Raw genomic sequence first — 23,678 nt, 5'->3', positions numbered from 1 at the left:
GGGGTATTTATGGGGTATTTATGTGTTGTCAGGGAGCTAACAATATAAAGCCGGTCAGTATGTGAATCTAGACAAAAGAAGCTTGATTAACGTGTATTGGATAAGTTGTAAAGTTTTTGTTCTTGCTCAGTATGACTCAGTACAGTGACCAGGTAGAACTGCACCGAGGATAAGTCGTATCACAATATCGCCAGGGTATTTGCTTGCTTGTAATTGATTCTCAGACCTCTGAATAATCTAAGTAATATGTTATCAACTAAAATGTACAGCGTTTTTCCTCGCACGCACTAGCATCAGCAACGTATTAAAGTGATAATGAAGTTGTGGAACTTCAACAACTGAGGTTGTGTTTTAGTATTTATGAACAAAACTTTTTTTCGAATTTTACCTCGAAGGATCCAATGCTAATTGTTTGTAATACAGAAGTAAACAGATGGGAGCGGAGTACAGAGAGATTGATCTTCTGTTGAGAGACATTATTATTCATTATGGATTGGGTGAATCCATGGCAAGAAACTCACATGAAACAAGAAAATTCCTAATAACAGTGGTCAGTGGTCACATGACCGAAGACTGCACGAACCTACTGATCTCACATTGAAACGGTTTCGACAAGGTGACTGTACACTTGGAAAACTGTGCTACGTCTGAGAGATGATGGCGTGAAAAATGGAACAATAGCAAACTGCAAAGACTTCACATCTTTTATATCGAAAAACCTAAAGATTGATTAAAGTTAATTAAACATTTACTTTCGGTGAAGAACATATTATCCAGATTTATGTTAACGAAAATTGTGTATTTGTTTGTGACGTGACATTCACGTCTCTGAATATTTCCGTAAAGTACCAAAATTTACGATGTGAAAATACAGGATATCAAATGTAGATAGAAATTCCTTCAGACGGGTTTCAACCAATTAGAATTGGACTTTAAGAAGTTTTGAAATCATAATAACGAGACGACCAGTAACGGTCGGTCTCGTGCTGACTTTCTTTAGATGTGTCTGCAGGCATATGCAGTTTTGGGGATCTTATCCAATCCTATTCTAATTCCAGTTTAACACTACTGAATTTCGCATTATTGTACCTCCGTTTTGTTTCTGAGTGGACCCTCTAGTATATCATTGCGACCGTCTTGGAAGACGCTTAACTGTTACTCGAGCGGGTTCAGCTGGAACATGTCTGAAAGTCGAATAAGGAAGACTTGTGCTTTCCTGTGTTACCTTATTTGTTTCTTTGAGTACTAGTATATATCAGTGTATATATCATAATTGTGTCACCAATGTGCTGAATTGTTCATGAGGTTGTTGAGTTTATGCTTTTTGAAGAGAAATAAGAAAAAAACCCAAAGACAGATGACCTTTCCATCAATCAAAAGGATCCGTTTTACATCTGTGTCATGAATCATCAGCACTCTTGGTTTGCATTACAGATATTAGCCAATTATGTTTGGATCTGAGTGACACTGCTGTTGACACTTGTCGGAGAAGTCCATTTGGTCACAGAAAGTCACGTGACAAGTGATGTAGATGCCGTCGTATTCATTGGGAAGATCAAACATGTCAAACTTAAACCTGGTCACGGTGTTTCGCGTCACGAGGATCTGAGTGCGAGTATCCACAGCACACCTGGAAATAAAACCAGACAGTGACAGTGACTGACAGTGGGAATCAAAACAACCTACATGTTTCTTGTAATTACTGGATTCATGTTTTCGTCTTAATACTTTTAAAAAGTAAACAATGTGACCTTGATTTCAGAAGATAAAAAGATGAATAGTAGAAAACCAGTGGAAGGTGGCGGTAATAGACGTGTAAATGAGGACACATGACAAAATGTTTTTCTTTAGATTCTACACCATCTCACTCACCCATCTGTAATGAGAGGATAAGATGCTTGTTTCCCGGGAACACTGTCAAGGTGGGCATCACATGATCGTAAAACCATTATTGTGTTGGGGGTTCCTGGTGAGGCAACTTGAACATACACAGGTTTTCCAAGCTCAGCCTGTATCAGGTTGCCGTTTAAAAGATGCATATATGACGCATCTTGATATAAGGATATATGGACGCTGGAACCTTGCACCTGTCCGGATGTTGAGCCATGTACAGTTGTGTTGAAATTTGGGTAAAGGTGAACAGAGTCCGTCCCATCCACGGGTTCAGAGCAGCTAACATCATGAATCCAGATGACATCTCGAACCAAATGATCAGTTACCGGTAGTACATACATCAACGTGTTCTTGAAGGTAACCATGCCTTTGGAGACCTGAATAATATAGGAATAAAGGTAACATGAACATCGTTCCATTTTCGAATACATAATTTAGATGGGCCTGGGGTCCATTTAACAAAGCAATGGTAACGGCATAACTGTCGGAATGTACCACAGTTACGAATACGAAACAGGGCTCTATGACATGTGTCTTGTCATATGAGAGACGAAGAAAAGGAACTGCCACGTTTTCGAATGCACATTTGAATGGTGACCCATAAGAATAGCTGGTCCTCATTGCACAAACAATCTTAACATACACTTAGGGACGTTGTAGCTAAATTACCTGTTCATGAAACGGGGCTCTGGACAGACGAGAAGGGAAACGTCATTCATAGAAGAGGATTTAAGTGTCCACCACAAACGTGATCTGGCATGTGTCCACGCATTACTCCTTTACAAACATTCTGGTATAAATGTTGCAATAGTTGTTTAATACATTACGTGCAGATAAGCTAAATGTCATGACTGCATGTAAGCCTTCCAATTTGTGAAACCGAAGGACCAACATAAATAAAAGACGTTCAACGTGCATTCGAACTTCTTGAGTTTTCTTGACAATGAACATTCTTTCTTGTTTTCACAATCAGCTGTCTTCGGGTCATTTTCCGCTGGCCATGCTGGTCAGTGATACGACAGAAGTGTTTGACAGAGGGGTGTCGTGACATTGGAATATAAGTGTGTGTGTGTGTGTGAGTTTGGTTTTACGCCGCTTTTAGCAATATTCCAGCGATATCACGGCGGGGGACACCAGAAAATGGGCCTCACACATTGTACCCATGTGGGGGAATCGAACCCGGGTCGTCGGCGTGACGAGCGAACGCTTTAACCACTAGACTACCCCACCGCCCCTGGAATATAAGAAAATTAGAATCGACAAGTACATAACTCAAAGGATCAATGATAATATGTCGAAGTGTGTGTTACCCGTGGCATTTATGCATGATCTGTTCGAATCAGTCCGATTCATCTTTCCACGTACACAACGCTGGCCACTCCTTGTCACTACGCTTGACATTGGAATGAACGCTGATGTCTTCCTCAAACAGTCAGAGACAAACAGAAGGTGGTCAGGGCTACGGTTGTAAGGGGCTCACGGAAAAGGTGCCCAAGAGGGTGACGCACCAGTCAGTCCCTTCTCAAATACTGGGACATGAGTAACCATGTCTAAGGTACAGCAATATTGCAAAGAGCTGCCAGCCTTGGCCATGTCAGAAACCTTTAAATGAGAGCTCGGGTTCAAGAATGCCACACTTGTTTGTCATTACCATTTTCCCTGGTTTCACTAACATGTTTTATGCACCTGTTTTTTTCGGGGACTGTGATACGACATAATGCCCAGAACGTCATCTCCTTAACATCAGAAAAGCAGTTAAATGTTGTGAAAATGTATTAACTTCTAATGAGTTATTTGGACAGAAGTACGATCGAAGTATAGCAGTTGCAATGGTTGAAGAATGGTTCATCTTTTTAGAATCAAAGACGCCATCATATCAGCAATTTAATCTTACTTGCCTGTAGATCCAGTTTACTTTGTAGTCTGATACGTACACTTGATTGTGTGTGGCAATCGTTGTAGGACATGTTAAATATGAGCTTCTGTCCTTGCACCGTTCCGACACACGTGTCCTTTGTCATGTAGATGTGTTGAAGGAGGAGACTGATGTCGACGTCTGATTTAGAGAAGTCCATGGTAATGACCCAGCCGCCTGGTAGACATTTGAGGTTGACAGCACCATCCACTGAAACAAGAGTTCACACTTCCATTCGTTACTGATAACAACTATGAAAGAACAAATTATGGATTCAAAGATTGTTTGAACAGAACAGGCCTTTTTGAGGCACTTTGATATATAATAAACAGTCCTTTCATGCTGTCTACTTACTATTTTCTTGAGATGAAACCGGATCAATTCCAGACCTTTGTGTGATGTTTGGAAGACTCAGAGTCCACTGAGCAGACATTTCTTGTCAGAGAACAGTTCAAACCACCCGCCTCTTATTTACAAACTCTGGTCTTTGAACAACATACTCGAAAGTGTTTACCTCAACATCATTAATGTTGTGTGCAATACAATATCCTACATGTTCTTAATTACTATTTATGTATAGTGACTTACATGTTTCCACTTGTGACGGAACACGGTATCCTGCATTGTAGTTGTATGACTGCCGGCCCATTGTTTCGTGAAGCCTTACCAGGATCGGCGACGAACTGTTGACAACGTATGGTGTTCGAGGCTGTATCTGTAGTTCCCCGACAGTGTACGGTACCGCTGTGAGATTAGTCCACTGTATGTCATCCCGATGTTTTCCATTCACACGAACATCCATGAATGATGACATCTCAGATACAATGGTAATCATTGGACCCTCTTTGCTCACCCCATCCAAATCCAAACTCTTGACAATGCAGTTGTTGTCATAAAGAACCGTTCCTGGCACAAACAACGATGTGCCTCCATCACTTTTGAAGTAAATACGCTCTGTACACATTACTGGTTGAGAGCTTTGTATGATGAAGTTGGCACTCGACAGGGAATTGAATTCTTTAAACTCGGCGGTATTCAGTGATGTTGACCATGTCACCTTGCTTCCATTTACTTCTTCCTTTGTTATATCCACCATTGTATTGTCGTTCTTTGCCAGTACACGAAACACCATTGCCCAGAGGTCACTCGCCCTTACTTGGGGAATAATGTGAGTCTTTGAGAATGCGCTCTCTGGGGGAACTTGAATTACCAGATGCTCTGCATAAATATGGTCATCAATGGAAGGGGAGTTAAGAAACAAAGCCCCTGAAAACACTGCGACTTCATAATTAGAATGGATTCGGGTTCCCCCTAAGTCGCACTTATCATTGGACGAATATGATGCTAAGCCTATCTGAAAGACGTCGCCATATCCCAGTGTGACATTAACAGTGTCTCCATCTTTGTACGTGAAACTGTTAAATACATACTGACATGTTGCATTAAGGGTCACGGAAATGTGAGTGTTATCTTGGGTGGCTACAACGCCAAGATTTGCAGTCTTCTCGACACTTGCAACAAAATAATCCGTCGACAAGGTTTCATCAGGAAGAGCAGTGAATGAGTCTGATGAATCCACACTAACAGCTTGGAATTTATTGTGTCCATAAAGAGCTATTTCGGCGGAACAGTTCACGTAAATGGCCTTAGGTTCTATCCTTGTTTCAGTTAGGAGTTGTGTTGCGTCAGGTAAGGCCAGTTTAACTACATCGTTGGCGACAAGATTGACCCTGGCCTGACGTCTTGTGCCGTCATTGTAGCTGACAGTACAAATACCATCAAGCGGGGATGAGAAGTACAGAATGTTTCGCAATTCAGTCGTGGGAGCATAGGTGAAATCCGCAAAGAAAGCAAGGGAAAATGTTCTTCCTTTAGTATCTCTGAGAGCTGTAACGCAATATAAATGAAGTCTTCGTAGAAAAAAATGTCATTTGTTAAAGTGTCACTATTTTTTGCAAATATAGTTCATCGTACATCTCGCTTATCTCAAACTCTGTTGACGATGCGTGCATAGCCACACGGAGCCAGGGCAGATAGATGCAGGTGTAACTGCATACATTTGCATTTGTTTAAATGCTAAAACATCCTTGAAATGCCCATCATATTTCTGTATCTGAATACATGTAATCTCTGAAGGAGTGGCACTTACACGTAGCTTCTTCGTTGATAAGCGTAAGTTCGGTGGCAATTCGACGCTTGTAGCGGAGTTGATACTTTGTATCAAGTTGTCGTTATTACAGCATTCTTTAAATCAACTATTTACAACAAAGCGCACTGAGATTCAAACACTCCATTAAGAATCAAGCTTCTGACTTCTAAAATTCAACTCGAACAGGTTTCAATGATAGAATTTACAATTATATATTGTATAACTTATATTGTACACAATGCATATTGTTATTGCAATATCTAATAGCTATGGTACCCGAACTACACACCTACCTCCGCACAGCTGATTAGAGGAATATAAAATGCAAACCAACTTGAGTACATTCATCAAAGCTGCCATACTGCCTTCGTCCTCGATCACTGTTGAGAACACAGCAAGTGGAATATTTTTTGATTACTCTTTTAATCTGTGCTACCTGACCTACATTCTAAATATATGATAAGTTATCTTAAATTAAGTCAAAAAGAAGTATATTCATTTACAATGCAGCATAAACGAGAACACAAAAGTTCTTGAAAAGAGGAGATTTGCGGATTTGCGGAGCTTCCGGTGTCAAGTAAAACCACCGTTTACCAAGAGGCCGTGTTGTCGTCTCTGATTGTTGTGGCCATACTGACGTGGTGACAGCGCTTACAATATACTTAAATCTAAGTGCACTACTTTTCAACAGGTCTGTACTGCCTGCATTTCACTCATAAGTGAGGGATGAGCAAAATTAGAAGAACTTGGCGAGGAACACGACACACGACACACGACACATTCTATTCCTTTATCGTGGTGGACAAAGTCCTTGCAAGAGTAGTTCCACGCCGTGCTCCACTCATCGCCCCAGAAGATGATGCTAGGGCTGCCCTGTTGTGTCAAGATACTATACAGTGGACTTATGCCTTCACATCAGCATTCAATCATGCTCAGAACGGCCAAACCACGGCTAGGTTGGAGATGCATCAGTGAAAATGACAACCTAATATGTCAACCGCAACCAGAAGCCACAGCTAGCTGGCATTTCAGTGTCAAATTCAGAGGTCACCAGAATACCATGTGACACTGAAGCCCTTTTCATTCCCATGTCTATCAGTCTTTTTGTCAGCAAAGCAGCATCAAAGGCGCCTTCCCAACCACTCTCATAGGGAACAGCTTCACAATATCATGGTGTGAAACTGGGTGAATGGTGTTCTACGTACATTGGGTGAGTAGTGTTCTACCTAAAAGACAATGTTCAAGGTACATCACAGCAGCCCGGATATAAAACAGGAAACTACAGAAATGCCGTTGTCATGGGTGTACGCGTGTCTCCACGTTTGCATAGTCTTCATTGTTCTTTCACTTTACCGAACACCTCACTCATTTGCAGAGCTGCTTTCGTACCTGGCTACACCTCCTGCCAGGTTGATCCTGAGAGTAAAGACTTACTTACGACGGTTCTGAAAGAACCGTTCCGATGAGGGAGAAATGAACGTTTAACCAATCAGTGTGCTAGACGAGAAGTACGGGAAGATGTTACGAATGTTACGCACATTAAGGCATACATTATTACACCATAGTCTAGGAAAACAAGAAAGTAATTTAAATAAATGTTTCTGTGATCTTGTCATTTCGAACAAAAAATGTAATAACATTCTGTCAATAACCAGGCATTTTATTTCATTAAGTGTATCAACTTTACAGACACGCAAAATGAAACTTCAAACTGTTTTACTGACTCGCTAACAAAGAATCTATTTTACTAAATCAAGGGACATGTACAGAACACACTCTCCTAAGGTGTGCATGGAGTGAGTGGGTGAGAGAATTTAGTACTTAGCAATATTCAGGCTGTATGTCGGCGATCTTAAAAATAAAGTCTGCACCGGACAATCCAGTGGTCAACAGCATGAGCATCGATCTATGCAATTGGGAACCGGGACATGTGTTACTAAAGACCAATTATAACCCGGATCTTCACGGGTCGTATGTATGGAACATTGTATATACTAAGTGAGTGAGTGCGTTTAGTTTTACGCCGCACCCTGCAATATTCCAGCTATATGGCGGCGATCTGTAAATAATCGAGTCTGGACCAGACAGTCCTGTGATCAACAACATGAGCATCGATCTGCGCAATTGGGAACCGATGACATGTGTCAACCAAGTCAGCGAGCCTGGCCACCCGATCCTGTTAGTCGCCTCTTACGATAAGCATAGTCGCCTTTTATGCTGAAGGCCTATCTACCCGGGGACCTTCACGAGTCACATATACTAAGCATTCAGCGTTCAGAACATGCAGATTGTCTTACACCAAACCTTAACTGATACACCCATCATTAGTTGGCAACATTTTCGGTAATTCATTTCCAATTTACATGGAAAAGGGGCCATGTGATAGTCAGTTTGCTCTTGTCAGTCCGAGTTTCTCTAATACTTCAGACATCATGGCTTCCCGCCTACTGACAAACTGCTGTGGGGTTTGGGGAACTCTGTTGCCGCTTTGGAGACGAAACGCCTCGCACTGGACCATGATGTCTTCACTTACAGGATTCGCTCTATTGTAAATTTCCTGTGATTGCACAAATTCACCCACCTTCCTTTGAATGTCAATCTTTGCTGGAAACGTTCGCCGACGTTTCGCTGAGGTCAAGGTCGTACACACGTGACCCATGTCGTCTGGTGGCAGCATTTGTGTGGATTCCCTGATCAGCCTCTTCAATGACGGGTTCACTTCTGCCTCTTTATCAGCCTTATATCTTCCAACATCGATAAAACTCCCAGAGCTCCCAGGGGCATAGTCCCGTTTCAAGGGCATCACTGTTGTTTCTATTGACTCCAGAAACTGTCTTACATGGCTGTCAGAGTGGCGCGGATTCGATGTCTTGGAAACACTTCCTGTGTTTATCTTCCCACAGTTATCCGCCTCGTACTTCACAACTATTTTGGAAATCTGATCACACAGGAAACATTCGTCACTTTTGGGTAGGCGTGCAGATTTATAGACTCGAACTGATGAAGATTCCGATGACTCGGGTAGAGTTTTTATCTTTCTTTCATCACCACTACCTACATCCACGTCTCTCTTCATCTCTTGCTGTCGAGCTTTCAGCTTCTGAACTCGGAGCTGAAAGTCTTTCTCAAAGAGTGTCTCCTCCCTCCGGATCAGACTCCGAGCAGATTCAAGTTTGCACTGTTCAGTCCTGTTCAAACGATGAGCTTTAAATTCGTTAACAGTGTGAAACACTTGGAGCTTGTACGACAGATCGTCCATTGCGTCTCAGATACAGTTGCTCCCTTAATGAACTAATTACACAGTGCCACGGCAGCTGCACAGAGTCTCTTCATACATCAGGCACTAAGTGCCTGGAAAACAGGCATTACGTCTCGAAATAGTAGACTGGATTTGTATTTACGAGCTGATAGTCGATAGTGTTTAGACGAAATCCACACCAGAAGCACAACTGCGTTCCTTGACTGTATATTGACCTGAATGTCAAAAGTAGTCAGAAGAAACCCAATCACAAGCAGAAAAATGCTCCATTTGAACACGATGAACACTGGATCCTGTGCCCTGAACAACGTATCTTAACGGTCTTGTCCACTACACAGGTTACAATGGTTTTCTCCATACACCTTTAATAATTCTGAAATAGTACCTACGGGTCCGTATACATAACATGTTTTGCGCTCTCATACCAGGCAGTCAAACAGGTCCAATAGAACCGTATGTTGAAGATTCGTTCTTCTGATAATTGGCGAACGCTGGGTTTGAATAGCTGGGGGCGAAAATAGAATCAGCGCGGGAATTTCTCAAAGGTTTTAAGTTTCTTGTATTCTTGTTCGCCATGTGTCATATTGTTTAGGGTGCGATTAGTCAGGTCACTTTCTCAAAGCATGGCATAAAGATAACAGCAAACAGTCGCGTTAAGTACGAGTACAATAAGGCAATATAATGCCTGTATTTTTTCTGGAGTATTTGGTTCTCCTTAACTGTACTTAGTCACTAAATCCTTTGTCAACGTACTTTACTTGAAACATAATCCCCACCTCCGTGAAATGAAAGGTTCTAGTTACGATAGAGTTTGTAAGGCAATGTAAAAATAGTCTTGTTTCTCGTCACTTTTTGAGAAGAAAAACATTGCTCGGGTGGACGGGTTTCATTTTTACATTTAATTTTATTTGATGACCACAATCCAACGATTTCTGTGGTAATTTACACCTTTCCTCCGGAAGATTCATGCATATCCTGAGAGTCAAAGTGGCGTTTCCTCTTGTGTAAACATATTGTAAGAAATCTTAGTATTTTATGTCGGACGGTAATGAGAAAGAAGAATTAAAATATCTATACATGACCTAAATATAGGCAAACTCAGTGCTGGTTGGTGATAACAACAGTATAGAGTTGTTGGGTTGGTTTTGATATGTCTGCGAAACGTAATATCAGGTAAAAAGGCGTTTTCAAACATGAAACGATTCGTTGTTTGATTTATGAACCTGTCGACACAGAGCACTCAAAGCACTGACTTTCGATAAGGGTTTTTAAACCTCAAAATGTGATTTGTTTCCTGTCAATAGTACTTTGAATATTAGTTTTTTTTAGATCTTGAGATGTTGAAGTAGATCCAATCGCAAAGAATAAGTTCGGAAAAAGATCCAAAGAAAACGGAGTGTTCGTCGTTAAGTCTGTAGTCAGTGGTATTTACACTTTTGACGTCCACACGGCACTCTCAAACGAGTGCTCGCCAGTGTGAACATTTATATATGCTGTCAGACATATTGTAGTGTCATACAATATAATAAAAGGATATAAGATTGAAGTCAGAGCCACAGACAGGCCTCAGCAACATTTCAACTCCAAATCAATTTCGTAACAAAGAAGACCCAGACAAATTAGTGCATGGTAACAAGGGAGACCCAGATAAACTAGTGCATGGTAACTAGGGAGGCCCAGAAAAACTTGTGCATGGTAACTAAACTAGTGCACTTACAATTCTCACAAGAGTTATGGAACTGGTTTCTCCAATGCCATGCCACCAAGAATCAAAATTTGGAACAGAATCTGCACAGGTTATCTCAGATCTAACATTGCATATTCAAACACTATTAAAATTCAAATCTTTCATATAACAATTGGATTTAGTGAAATGGCCCCGTTTTGAGTGGGTTGTTGATATGAAGAATGGAGCCAAACACAAGAATGGTGCTGTATACATGCTTATGCAGTTAGTGTTACTTTATAAAACTGCATTTGGACATGTGGCAGTTACTGAATGCAAGCATGACGAAAAGTCTCAGACTGCAGTTAGCAAGTTTTGAATGGTTTTATTACACACGGTACATCTTTAAATGACACCATATCACTCACTTTTTAACATCACAGTCAAACATAAAAAACAACAAAGTTCAAGCTCTCTGTAGTTCTCAGCCAGCTCTACATTCTCTTCATAGATTATGCTCATGTTTACTGCACATAAATATGTTGCAATTTCAGGCATACAAGGATAAGTTGAGCACCAACCTGACAATTGACCTGTATTAGCATGTATGAGAGCCATCCACTTGTGCTTGCCATTGTCAGTGAAGGGCCCCAGGTTGTCCATGTTCAAAGTGTTGTGCAATGGGTGAAGTATGTCGCCTGTCTCAGCGAACTACAAGTGGAATCAATTTCATCGTCATGCACTGCATGTGCAGTAGCCAACATCTGCTCTACCTTTCGCAAACCAAATGTTTGCTCATTGCTGTGCACCACCAACTTCTCATAAACACGTTCTTCGTGGCAGTCCAAGTTATCCTTGTTTGCCTGCGCATACTTTGAATATTGTCCTAACCACACCTTTGGAATAAATATCTATGACTGCACACAGACATTTTTTAAAGATACCCATGGACAATGACTGAAAATGATTTTCAGAGGTGATTCAGTCTGAGGGGTTCATTTGAAATCTTCTGAAAGAAAAATCTGAAGTGATAACTTCCAACTTAAAGACAGAATTATATGTAATATAATTGCATATTTTCTTGAACAACACTTTAACAAAACCATTACTGGTGCATGGATAGTGTTCAATAGTTACTGATGAGCTAGCTGTTGTCATGACAACCCTACAGCCTTCTTTACTTCCTTCATTGTTTCTTCCGCTATTTCCCTTGCTCTCTCATTCCCACTTTCCAACACTTGTTGAAGGTGAGATCTATCTCCCTTTAGTTTCAGTACATTCTCCCTTATTGGGGCCAGTTGTTCAATGACAATGTCAGCCAACATGGCCTTGTAGTCACTTTTGCTCAAAAGCATGTTCTCCTCGCATATCTCCTCCTGTAACAGGCCTGTCAGCGAGGAGTGGATATCAATCAGATTAGAGACACCTGGCCTTTCTTCAGGGTCATAGGTCAATTCTGCTGTTACGTCTGTGACTGCCTTCTTTATCTTTTCACGGATCTCGTCTGGACTGTCTGTCAGGTCTATGCGACCTTTGGCATTTGGTTCTGATTTGCTCATCTTGTTTTCTGGATGTCTTAAGCTCTTGATCCTTGGTACCTCACCTTGAAGGAAGATAACAGGGATGATAGCACAGAGTGAGTATAGTTTTAAGCAATTTGGAGAGAAGCTAACAAGGATGATGACACAGAGTAAGTATGTTGTAATGCACTTTTAACAATATTTCAGCAATATCATGATGTGGTCATTAGAAATGAGTTTCACACATTGAACCTGTGTGGAGAACTGAACCTGGGTCTTCAGCATGATAACGCTTTTAACCATTATGCTACCCAGATAAACAGAATAAAAACTGACAACTGTGCTGTATAAGAGGATGCGGAAGAGATTAAAAAATATTTTGAAAAGTAACTTGTCCTGACTAATTTTTCACTTCCAACTGACTTTATGACAATGCGTGATGTTAATGTTGACTGGACTATTTATCAAAGAGTGATAATTTCACTCTCTACTAGCTCTACTATATTATTAGTGCTAACTTTAATAGCTTCATTATGAGCAGATGTGAAATGAAATCCAAGATTATTTGCAGTTTGAAGCCATAAGTGGAAATTATGTAGTAGTAAACGGATAATTAAAATACCATTATCTGATTGCCCAACATGAAAACTGACTTGTCCCAGGCGTCGGGCGATGGGATTTTTTAAACTCTCTGCCGTTGTACAGGTCTGAGCATTTTGTCAGAAGCTACACTAGGAAAAAAGCCTATATTTACAAGCTTGTAAATCTCTTGTAAAATAACTTGTAAACAAAACAATTTTGTAAAGAAGAGATTTAACATAAAAAAACATACAATCTTGTAGACGTGTACAAAGGGAGATAACTGGTGTATAATGCTAAACAATTGTGCATCCCAAGATCCACTCCCTTGTTAACTGAGGAGTGCATCCAGTCAGTTAAGAAAGCCTTTAACTTTTTGTAAATCACCAAATTTGTGCAACTGATTCTCGTTTACCCAGTTTTAAGAGTGAAATTAAGAGGACTGGGTGGGCACATTCCATCCTGGTTATTTATGATCTCTCAACAAGATCCTACCCCATGTGAATTTCAAGTTAACACATTTTATGGCAGTCAGAGTCAAATGAAGTCCCCTTACAGATTGTCTTTCGATGTTTCTTCATCACTGACTGTGACCTTCTCAATGTGGCTAATTTTAGACACATTTAGATACTGGCTGATGTCACAAAAATCATCCACTTTTCATAAGGATCAGCTTACTTGAGAGAAGTTCTGGACGAGGAAACATGACCTGGAATGTTCGATTGAAAGCCTTGGCAAGATCTCTGGCCAGTTCTATGTGATGTCTTTGGTCTTCTCCAACTGGGACTTCAGTTGCCCTGGCAACAAAAACAGAGAACAGAAAATATGTGTGACAGACAGAAGAGTGATAAGCTTTCTCCAAGGTGACTGAGATTCTTAGAGTGATTTTAGTTTTATGCTGCTTTGCCAGAATACAGAAAACTAATGGGCTTCACACACTGTACTCATGTTATGAATCAAACCTGAGTCTTTGGCATGACCAGCGAATGCTTTAGCTACTAGGCAATCTCTCCACCCCGAGATTCACACAAAGGGTATGAAATGGATGAAATAGTCAGGCTAGGTAACATGGGGGACAGATTGCTTATAACAGAGATTCAGTAGGGTCTTGGCCAAGGACAGTCATTCCCCATGGAAGACTGAGCTTAGGGGGTAGGGAAATTTGTTCTAGGCCAAAGTTTGGCCAAGGGGAAAGTTTGGCCTGTTACACCGGGTCTTCAGCATGACAACTGAACATTTATTCAAGTAAACCCTACTGTCTCCCTGCTCTGATGAATGCAGTTACATCCATGTCATTGATGCAGATGAGAACCTACTTGTACACTATGATGTCAGCTGTCTGCAGGATAGGGTAAGTAAACAGACCAACACTCGGGTCTTTCATCCTTTCAGACTTCTCCTGAAACAACACATATCAAAGAGACTGGACATTTTGGTTGCTCAATGCTACAGTCATCAATATTCAAGCTATATGGCCACAGGCATCAAGTGTGGATCAAACAAACTAAAGATCAGAAGCATGAGCCTACACAACTGAGTTATGATAACATATCAATCAATCAATCAATCATTGTGAGGCTTGGCGTGGCGTGGCATGGAGTGGTGTGGCATGGAGTGGCATGGGCTGAGGTGAGGTGTGGCATGGTGTAGTGTGGTGAGGTTGAGGTGAGGCTTCATTTCATAGTATTCCACATAATTTACCATAGCAATATGGATGCATGTATGTCTCTGCTTGAACTAGTCCAGACTAGTCCATGTTTAATAATGGATGTCCACAGAGATACCATGGAACAGTTTAACATGGACAGCCAACCTGGGCACATTGTACATATGTTGTGTCGACTCTGAGCTAACCACACTCTATTTATTCCCCTTAATGTTGTTCTTCAGGCAAAGTAACAATAAGTACCATCTGTTTCCTTGGTGATTCAGAAACAGACCTTGACTCCTCTTGGCAGATGCTCTCCCCATCAGACCAGTGAAGACACTTACCCTCCACTGCGGCAGATGCTCTCTACCCTCCACTGCGGCAGATGCTCTCCCCGTGAGACCAAGGAAGACATTTCCCCTCCATTGTGACAGATGCTCTCCCCATGAGACCAGTGAAGACATTTACCCTCCACTGCGTCAGATGCTCTCCCATGAGATCAGTGAAGACACTTACCCTCCACTGCGGCAGACGCTCTCCCCATGAGACCAGTGAAGACATTTCCCCTCCACTGCGGGAGAAGTTCTCTCCATGAGACCAGTGAAGACACTAGCCCTCCACTGCAGCAAATGCTCTCCCCATGAGACCAGTGAAGACACTTACCCTCCACTGCAGCAGATGCTCTCCCATGAGATCAGTGAAGACACTTACCCTCCACTGCGGCAGACGCTCTCCCCATGAGACCAGTGAAGACATTTCCCCTCCACTGCGGGAGATGTTCTCTCCATGAGACCAGTGAAGACACTAGCCCTCCACTGCAGCAAATGCTCTCCCCATGAGACCAGTGAAGACACTTACCCTCCACAGTGGCAGATGCTCTCCCCATGAGACCAGTGAAGACACTTACCCTCCACTGGGGCAGATGATTGAGTCGAGGTAGGGTACACAAGCTGCTCAGTATCCAGTTGAGCTCTGCATGCTGACACACCTGAATAACATATATTTAAATAGAAGCAAAGAAAAAACATAAAAATACAACTACAAACAATATGTTTTGAACATATGTTTGTTCTTGTAATTAACATCACACTCATTAATGATATACCCGTATGAGAGTAGCATGTAAATAATGGAGAACACAAATCTAGTTTTATCCTCACAGGGTTCACACACAGATATTGAGGAGGAAGGCTTACGCGTCAGAACTAAGTCTGTCTTACATTAGAGGACAAGGGTGACCCAATCACTGTTGTGCAAAGTTGTATCCCTTAGGGATGACAGGATGCAATGATCATCATTTTGAATTATCCAGATTATGTTTCATGGTTTGTCAGCAGTATGTTGATGTTCATGGGTTTAACAAATTGTCTGAAACCTGTACGACTGTGAACAATCTACCCTATCAAGCTCACAGCCCAGGATTTAAGTTAAATGCTGTATAAAGGAGCAAAACCTCATCCACTGTTTAAATCTGCCACACCTTGGTAAATTGTCATTGTGAGTCAGTGAGTATGGTTTCATGCCACTTAAGCAATATCACTCAAGGGGACATCATAAATGGGTGTCATGCACGGTACCTACAACAGGGAAATCAAACCTGTGTCTTCACCCTGACGAGCAAACGCTTAAAACACTAAGCTACCCTTCCAGGCTTCGACCCTTTCTCATTGATTTTTTTTACGAAATTTTGGAATAACAGCGTAATTGTGTACATTGTAGCAATGAGACTCCACTTACGGCCGACTGTTGAAAGAGGATGCTTTTCCCTGGGTCTATGCCACATGCAAGCAGGCAGGCAGTCATATCCAGGATATTCTCCCTGCAAGCAAAACATGTTGGTCTTGAGGGCTGTGTAAGTTCTTACAGTATACTACCATGTATAAGCTGAATTTTGAGGACCCCCAAAAAAGCAGTCAGTAGAAGGGGGTCATTTTATCTATGAGACAAAATTTCACAAAAGTATTTTTCTGGTTGTCAGTGCCCTGTCAGAACCTTATAGTTTAGCGGTACACCTGCTAGGAAGTTTACGACGATTACATCCACTTTGTTATAAATGATCAATAAAATACAAATCGAAGTATACAGGTAAATTAACTCACTGTTGGGGGTAGAGGATGTAAAAGTTTCAACTTGATCCAGTGGTTTCAAATGTCCTTTAATCACAGGTTCTAAACTTTCTTGTGACACTTCTAAATGCAATCCACACAATGAAATAAGTAACTAACAGTCAGTGCTGGACACGTTAAATAAACGTATGTCCTCTGAGTGGGCTGTCTTAGAAACTTAAAAACATGTCTTACTTAATCAGTATCTGGTGGGGTCATTCACATGGCACACGTGCCTCTCCCTAAAGATCTCATTCTCAAGATATGAATTATGAACCGTCCCTAAAGTCATTCATATTCAAATTTTGAGTCAATTCAAAATGCAAAAATTCAATAAAAGCGAAAAACAATCACATCAAGTTCTAAACTAAGCCTTAAAAGAATGTTAGCATCAAGACCTTTAAGAGTAACTGCTAGTGTCTGATAAGATCAAAATTAAATACAACACGAAGCAGCCCAGAAACTCTCTTCATTCTTGAAACTTTGGCAATGTAAATTTGCCACACAGTCTGGACTACGTGGTCTACAATGGGTTGTTCCAGGATCTGTATGACACACTACCAGGCTTGTAAGCATATCACACCTGAGTACCGCCGGATCTTGAGGTACTGTTATCGAATGGAGGTCCACAATGCTGAAGATGACATCATCGTACTTCTTCTGCAGCTGAACCCAGTTCTTGATGGCACCAACGTAGTTACCGAGGTGAGGGATGCCAGTTGGCTGTATGCCAGAAAAGACTCTTGGAGGACAATGTGCAAACTTTGAGGCCTGAAAAAATGCAGTTGGTGGTTAGCAAACTTGATGGTAACAATAATCCTTGCACGCATCACTTGCTGTGTTTATACGAGTTGCCTTCCTGGGTCAAGCCGTGTGAACCTAATCACTATACATGCACTATGGTTACAGCACAGCACAGCTGGTGAAAAATTAGAGCGCTGGGGGAAATTAGAGAATTGTTTGGACTGCGATATCTCAAGCTTTTTTCTACTGCGTTATTATTCAACTTTATAAGTTCAATTTGCAGTTTGTATAATCTGTTTCTGTAAGTCTATGCTGATAGGTATCAGAATCAGCAAAGTTGTTTTTTGCATTGCATGTGACCTTTAAGCAACCCATGTTTGTCTTAGCAGGCAAGACCCGTGAAGGTCCCGGGGTAGAATAGGCCTTCAGCAACCCATGCTTGCCATAAAAGGCGACTCAGCTTGTCGTAAGAGGCGACTAACGGGATCGGGTGGTCAGGCTCGCTGACTTGGTTGACACATGTAATCGGTTCCCAATTGCGCAGATCGATGCTCATGTTGTTGATCACTGGATTGTCTGGTCCAGACTCGATTATTTACAGACCGCCGCCATATAGCTGTAATATTGCTGAGTGCGGCGTAAAACTAAACTCACTCACTCACTCACTTAGCAGGCAAATAATGGGATCGGGTGGTCAGACCTTGGGTGACACCCCACTGTATTCCATTTAAAATGTGCATAGATTGATGCTCAGGCTGTTGATCACTGAATTGTCTGGTCCAGGCTTGATTATTAACAGACCACCACCACATAACTGAAATATTGTTGAGTGCTGCGTTAAACAACACACCAAATAATCGGGAGACGGTGATTTCGCAAACTGAACCAGTTCAAAGATGCAGTGATTTCGTAACCCAGACTGTTTCGTAGACGGTGATTTCGTAGACGTGTATAAATAATTGAATAAATTATTCTGCAAGCATATTAACTTTGATAAAGCACTACCCAGCTAACAAAAGTACATTCTGAGGACGTTGTCTCAACGTTACGTTTACGTCCCCAGAACGTCAGCATGTAACGTCCCACTTAAGTCTTTTTTGTGGAGTCGAAAACATGTCCTCACAACATTATTTTCTACGTTCATACGACCCAAAAATAATGTCCCTGTGACGTCATAGACACAACGCTGTCACAATGTTATTTTCTACGTTCATACGACCCAAAAATAACGTCCTCGTGACGTCATAAACATAACGTTGTAACAACGTTATTTATACTTTTTGGGGTATATACGTACTCAGAATGTACAGTAAAATATTTGTATTAGGTTTCTGGGTTGTTGTCACCATGATCATAACAATATCCTGGGATAAAAGTCATAGTTTCCGTTGTTTTTGTTAGATTTAAATTACGAATGCTGAAAAAAGTCAAGTGATCAACAGTTTGAAAACTTATTTCCGCAATTATAAATATGTGGTTTGGATTTTTCGAAACTGTCTACTTTGAGCCCTGGTAGCAAATAACAGAGATGCTTCTTTTGTTTACACTGAACCATTTATTCAAGTATAATACATTGCTAAGAAACGTTTCATTCTGGACTTGCACTTCATCTTCCCAGCGGCAGCGTGCATCTGTAAAAAAGAATAGTTTATCTTTAAGACCTAATATTATCCAAAAGCACAAGATTAGAACATGCCGTTACATTTTTAACACCCTGAACGCCGAGGAGTTTTTTTTGTTTTTTTTGTTATTGTGTTCTTTTTCAGGTGCACGTTTTCGGAAGATTTGAAAAGTGACGGTTGTCACTCACGTGGTCCTGGCTATCTTCGTACGGCTATAAAATTACAAAGAAAATGTTCAAATTATTTTCATTAATATTATCAATTTTACTTATAAGTTTGAATCAAATCGCCGTTTATTAGCGTGTTCATATGAAACTGCAATATTTGTCCCAGCATATTGAATATTGTACATCACAGGAACTAAAGCACATGTGATCCACTAACAGTTGTGTAGTGGCTTAAACTGTGATAGATCCTTAGTACAGTTACTGAGTCAATTTCCCGTGGAAATATTCAAACATTCAAAAGCTTTCAATGAATGAAAACGCATCCCCTATATCCACATATGATATGATGTTGAACAAGGATATATGTATGTACTGAAATTAGTTTCATGAAAAAGTATCTGAACGAAAAATGTAAATCACAATGCTGAAAGTGCAGTGTGAATGATATGGCCATTGTGTTTACTCTTGTTCAACTGAGCTTCACCTCCAAAAAATTGCCTTACATGTGCAATGATGTTTACATGTGACATCACTATCGAGGGACGATTTCTTGCAAAATGGTGGCCTCGCTGACATGGGTACACAGGGTTTTGAGAGCACTCTTTCCTTGATTTAGGGATGTTTTGTACATAAAAGTGAGATGTAAGTAATCAGAATTATTCTGAGTATCTGTGTATTGTTATGTTTTTATCGTTTACAGAAGAAGAAGCCAGAAATGCCCATAATTACCGCTGTCGTTCTGCGAGATTTGCGTCAGTCATGGTGTCACGCTGCACTGACATGACAGTTTTTTTATGAATTATCAAATGATTGCATCGTATCTATTTTTAATTTGCTATTTCCTGCTATGATACTCTTCCCCTGAATATACTAAGCGTAATGAGCCACTGTAAGCAATGATTAGATGCCTAGATGTTTGAAAATATCCGAAAATGCTATGTGGTGTAAAATCGGAATTTTTCTTTGTTTTCATTTCAAACAAGCGCAGTCTTTCGAGCACAGCGTTCGTTTTCATGCCCAAAATCTTCCGTTTCTTTTTATCCAGACCCTTGGTATTGGTGACAAAGCCCAGTTGTAAGTTGATTCTAAGATATATGGGGAAATGATGCATTTGTTGCAGCTGACAATGGAGTATACATGATGAAATAGTAAATTTTCGGACAACTATGGCAAGAGAAGCATATGAGAAAAGATAACCACGTGGGTGGGGAGAAGGAGGGGAATGGCATTTCACAAGATAGAAATGTCCTCTTACCTAGAATTGCCTCTTTGAATGATAGAATTACATCCATGGGCCTAGCCCTCCGTACAGCCTTTGAGCATGCGACAGTTATGCTTACGTTTAATAACACTTGTGTAACAAGTAACGGTTTCAAATGTTGTATACTACATTCAATACGACATTTATGTAAATATTATTCAAACAAACAGAAACACTCAAAGAATAAAATCGCTTACCCAGAATCCACATACGATATGGTATGTAAACACTACTCAGTATCCAAAATGGCGGAAATTTTAAACGCACTTCGTGTTAGCATGTATTTTCGAAAACATCCCAGCCGATTCTAGGTTCATCATCAACAATACACAAAATACTCACTGTTATGGCAATGAGCCCGTTTTAAAAGTGAGGAACAGACAGAACCCTGTACGGCTGGCAGCCGCGCGAGAAGTGTGATGTCAGGAGCGGGAAAGTACTCGCACAGGCAATGACGTCACATGAAGAAGTCATGTGCAATGTGTCTCAATTTGGATCTTGTGGGTTAAATGATAGAAGGAAACATGTTTCATAACTTCACTGAAATGAGTGAAGTCAAGAGCACAACAATAAGTGTATAATATACATGTAATAATAAACTGTATGAAACAAAAATAAAGTAAATGCTTTGAATACACTTCATTATATACTGAAGAGATAAATCTATACGGTAATTTAAAAAAAAAATATCACATGCTTCGACCCTGTTAAATATGATATTCCATCAAGTAAGCTCCGGGATGAGGAGAATAAAATGTAACGATTTTCCAACGGGTCAGTGCTGGGAAGCCGTGGACAGAATGTCCTCACAACGTGATACGAACGTTGCAGATTGGTCTGAAATACACGCTGTTACGACGTCCTGGTTACATAAAGTGTAACGTTGTGACAACGTCTGTGAATGACATTCTCATAACCTTCAAACGTGAAGTTATATATTTTCCTCAGTTGAACGCATTTAACAAAGCAAACAAAACAAATTTATTCAAAAGTTGTTCTAGATTCAATATCGTCCTGATAACTACTTAGATGGTCAACTGCAAATGCAAACATCTTCTAATAGGTCAAGTAAACAAAATATATAAAACGAACGTCCTCACAACGTTACGAGTACGTTACACCAAAGTATGAAAAATACGTTGCAAGGACGTAGCGAGAACGTAATGTGTAACGTTGTGGCAAGGTCGTGGTATGACGTGTTCCTAAGACGTTCTAATGACGTCCTAGTTACGTCATTTCCCGACGTAACCAAACCCGGACGTAAACATAACGTTGTGGGAACGTTGCGTGTTAGCTGTGTATGCTTATATATTGTGAGTGTGTTTTTGTTTTCCGCAAATAAGAAAACAATGAAATAGTTAAACAGTTTTCACTGTTTACTCATTGAAGCCATTCGGTTGAACATAGTTGTTGTGAATGTTAATTAGGAACTAGTAAGTTGTTTTGATTGCGTTTTGTTAATTACTTTGGCGGTGACCCACCCACCTTCTCCAATGCTACTTCTGGGCTTGTGTCTGTGTCATTGAATGTTGATCAATTCTGTGGTAATAGGAAGTAATGAGTTGTTTTGATTGTGAAATAGTGTGTGTATATTCAAGTGTGTTATTAATTATTTGTCGGTGACCATCACACTCTATCCTTCTTCTTCACTGCTACTTGTTAGCTTGTTTCCGTAGTTCAATGTTGATCATAGTTACCTATTGTGTAGTTTGGTATTTATTTCAGAAAACTCAGAGATTATTATAATATTTGCATGCCTCTCATCATGTTTTTTTTTAAACACCGATCATAATTACCTAATATATTGTTTTACTTCACCAAACTCAAACACTTTTCAAGCACTAATGTCAGAATTAATAATAATACCAAACTAATATTTACTAACATCATTTACTAATGTCTACGAATCCACCGCTCAATTCGTCTCAATCCACCGGATTTCCACATCTATGAACCTGTCTGGTCTACAAATTCACAGCAAGCCAAATAATCATGCATGAGGCAGCGCCTCATTTTCTGGACTAAGTCTGTAGAGCCCAAATGCAACCAGCCAACCCTCATGAAGTACATGATTAAAATCCTTATGAATAGTCTTGTGTGAGAAGTTGGAGTAGTCAGGAGGATAATCTATATGGGCGACCAACCTCTTCACGAATGACCAACTTCTACCGACAGTAGATGGATCTGGTTAACCACACTTGTGAAAAGTTATTATGTTGAGTACCAGATAAACAAAACATGTAGTAACTGAAATGATCTGTTCACATGCTGGTGTTCATGAATGTCTGATTAGTGCTAACAGGGTTATCTCCCCATGACAGAAACGGCCATGTCAAGGATGAAAGTTCCTGGTCTGTAAATAAATATAATTACAACAAACAAAAACTAATATTAACAAAGCATTTCCTCTTTTCTATGTAATCCATACGTTGAGCGTTCTTCATGGCTTGGGACTCGTATTCAAACATGCAAACGTAACCAGGAAAAGTTTCCTTGGTGTTTCCAAAAATACCAAGAAATATAGCACACACATGCAATTTTACACTAACGTGATCGAAATTAGGACAGATATGTAGCACGTCTCATTTTTAGAATGAAACGCAATTGACAACAGCTTAGCTCACTATCTAGTGGACATACCTTCTTCTTCTGACTATCTGAGTTCGTGTTAGTTGACAATCTGGATAACAATCCGGTCTGTTGCAACAAAGGTACACAAATCGGCACATGCCTTGTCAAGGGCGCAGCCATTTTGGTTAGTACAAAACTCGAACTGTATGTTCACTTGGAGGACACTTCTGAACAATGGATGGGAAGTATTGTATCGTCAGTTCAGAAAACCAATGCAAGTATAGAATGTTCCATGCACACATGTTATTGTTTATATGAAATTAATGTGGTTTACGACAAGTACTGTACAGCTTGTATTGTGAGCTTTCTGACATTCATTTTTTTCTCTCGCATTGGACTACCTGTAAACCACAGCACTCACCACCTTATGAAAGAATACTTTGTTCTAAACACAATATAAGCCACCGTTAGTTGGAATGTCTGCATGACACTACACACCTCGTTATAGCGCGAGTAAACACTGCCATCCGATAACGTAAGTTGTGAACTTGGGATCCGATGAAACTGAGATTTTACTTG

The 23,678-nt window shown here is 40.5% G+C and overlaps 3 protein-coding genes across 3 annotated transcripts; all 3 read right to left on the bottom strand.

Moving 5' to 3' along the window:
* Positions 1–1,352: 1,352 nt before the first annotated feature.
* Positions 1,353–6,358, bottom strand: LOC137286374 (uncharacterized). The gene is made up of 5 exons (XM_067818190.1): positions 6,251–6,358; positions 4,397–5,695; positions 3,828–4,018; positions 1,873–2,270; positions 1,353–1,630 (listed from the first exon to the last, which is right to left on the bottom strand). Exons 1-5 carry the CDS (start codon positions 6,315–6,317, stop codon positions 1,438–1,440), a joined length of 2,148 nt encoding a protein of 715 aa, XP_067674291.1. The 5' UTR covers positions 6,318–6,358; the 3' UTR covers positions 1,353–1,437.
* A 1,243-nt stretch (positions 6,359–7,601) lies between these two features.
* Positions 7,602–9,623, bottom strand: LOC137288104 (uncharacterized). Its single transcript, XM_067820499.1, has one exon. The coding sequence runs from the start codon at positions 9,214–9,216 to the stop codon at positions 8,344–8,346; it is 873 nt and encodes a 290-aa protein (XP_067676600.1). The 5' UTR covers positions 9,217–9,623; the 3' UTR covers positions 7,602–8,343.
* Positions 9,624–11,250: 1,627 nt separating this feature from the next.
* Positions 11,251–23,299, bottom strand: LOC137286373 (tryptophan--tRNA ligase, mitochondrial-like). The gene is made up of 7 exons (XM_067818189.1): positions 23,169–23,299; positions 17,318–17,505; positions 16,367–16,448; positions 15,537–15,617; positions 14,298–14,380; positions 13,660–13,778; positions 11,251–12,485 (listed from the first exon to the last, which is right to left on the bottom strand). Exons 1-7 carry the CDS (start codon positions 23,277–23,279, stop codon positions 12,037–12,039), a joined length of 1,113 nt encoding a protein of 370 aa, XP_067674290.1. The 5' UTR covers positions 23,280–23,299; the 3' UTR covers positions 11,251–12,036.
* Positions 23,300–23,678: the final 379 nt, after the last annotated feature.

This window comes from Haliotis asinina, chromosome 6, assembly GCF_037392515.1.
Source record: "Haliotis asinina isolate JCU_RB_2024 chromosome 6, JCU_Hal_asi_v2, whole genome shotgun sequence".
In the NCBI taxonomy this organism is placed as follows: Eukaryota; Metazoa; Mollusca; class Gastropoda; order Lepetellida; family Haliotidae; genus Haliotis; species Haliotis asinina.
The sequence above is the reverse complement of the archived record's forward strand: the minus strand, read 5'-3'. Positions and strand labels throughout refer to the sequence as shown.

What these genes read in the sequence shown, in the direction of transcription:
- LOC137286374 (XM_067818190.1), bottom strand. Translation starts at nt 6,317, where the DNA reads ATGGCAGCTTTGATGAATGTACTCAAGTTGGTTTGCATTTTATATTCC. An exon ending in CTCTAATCAGCTGTGCGGAG is followed by an intron (nt 5,696 to 6,250) that starts GTAGGTGTGTAG and finishes ATTGCGTTACAG; the next exon opens with CTCTCAGAGATACTAAAGGA. An exon ending in TATCCTCTCATTACAGATGG is followed by an intron (nt 1,631 to 1,872) that starts GTGAGTGAGATG and finishes TTTTATTTCCAG; the next exon opens with GTGTGCTGTGGATACTCGCA.
- LOC137288104 (XM_067820499.1), bottom strand. Translation starts at nt 9,216, where the DNA reads ATGGACGATCTGTCGTACAAGCTCCAAGTGTTTCACACTGTTAACGAA.
- LOC137286373 (XM_067818189.1), bottom strand. Translation starts at nt 23,279, where the DNA reads ATGGCTGCGCCCTTGACAAGGCATGTGCCGATTTGTGTACCTTTGTTG. An exon ending in CAAGATCCGGCGGTACTCAG is followed by an intron (nt 16,449 to 17,317) that starts GTGTGATATGCT and finishes TTTTGCTTGCAG; the next exon opens with GGAGAATATCCTGGATATGA. An exon ending in GCTGACATCATAGTGTACAA is followed by an intron (nt 13,779 to 14,297) that starts GTAGGTTCTCAT and finishes TTTTGTTGCCAG; the next exon opens with GGCAACTGAAGTCCCAGTTG.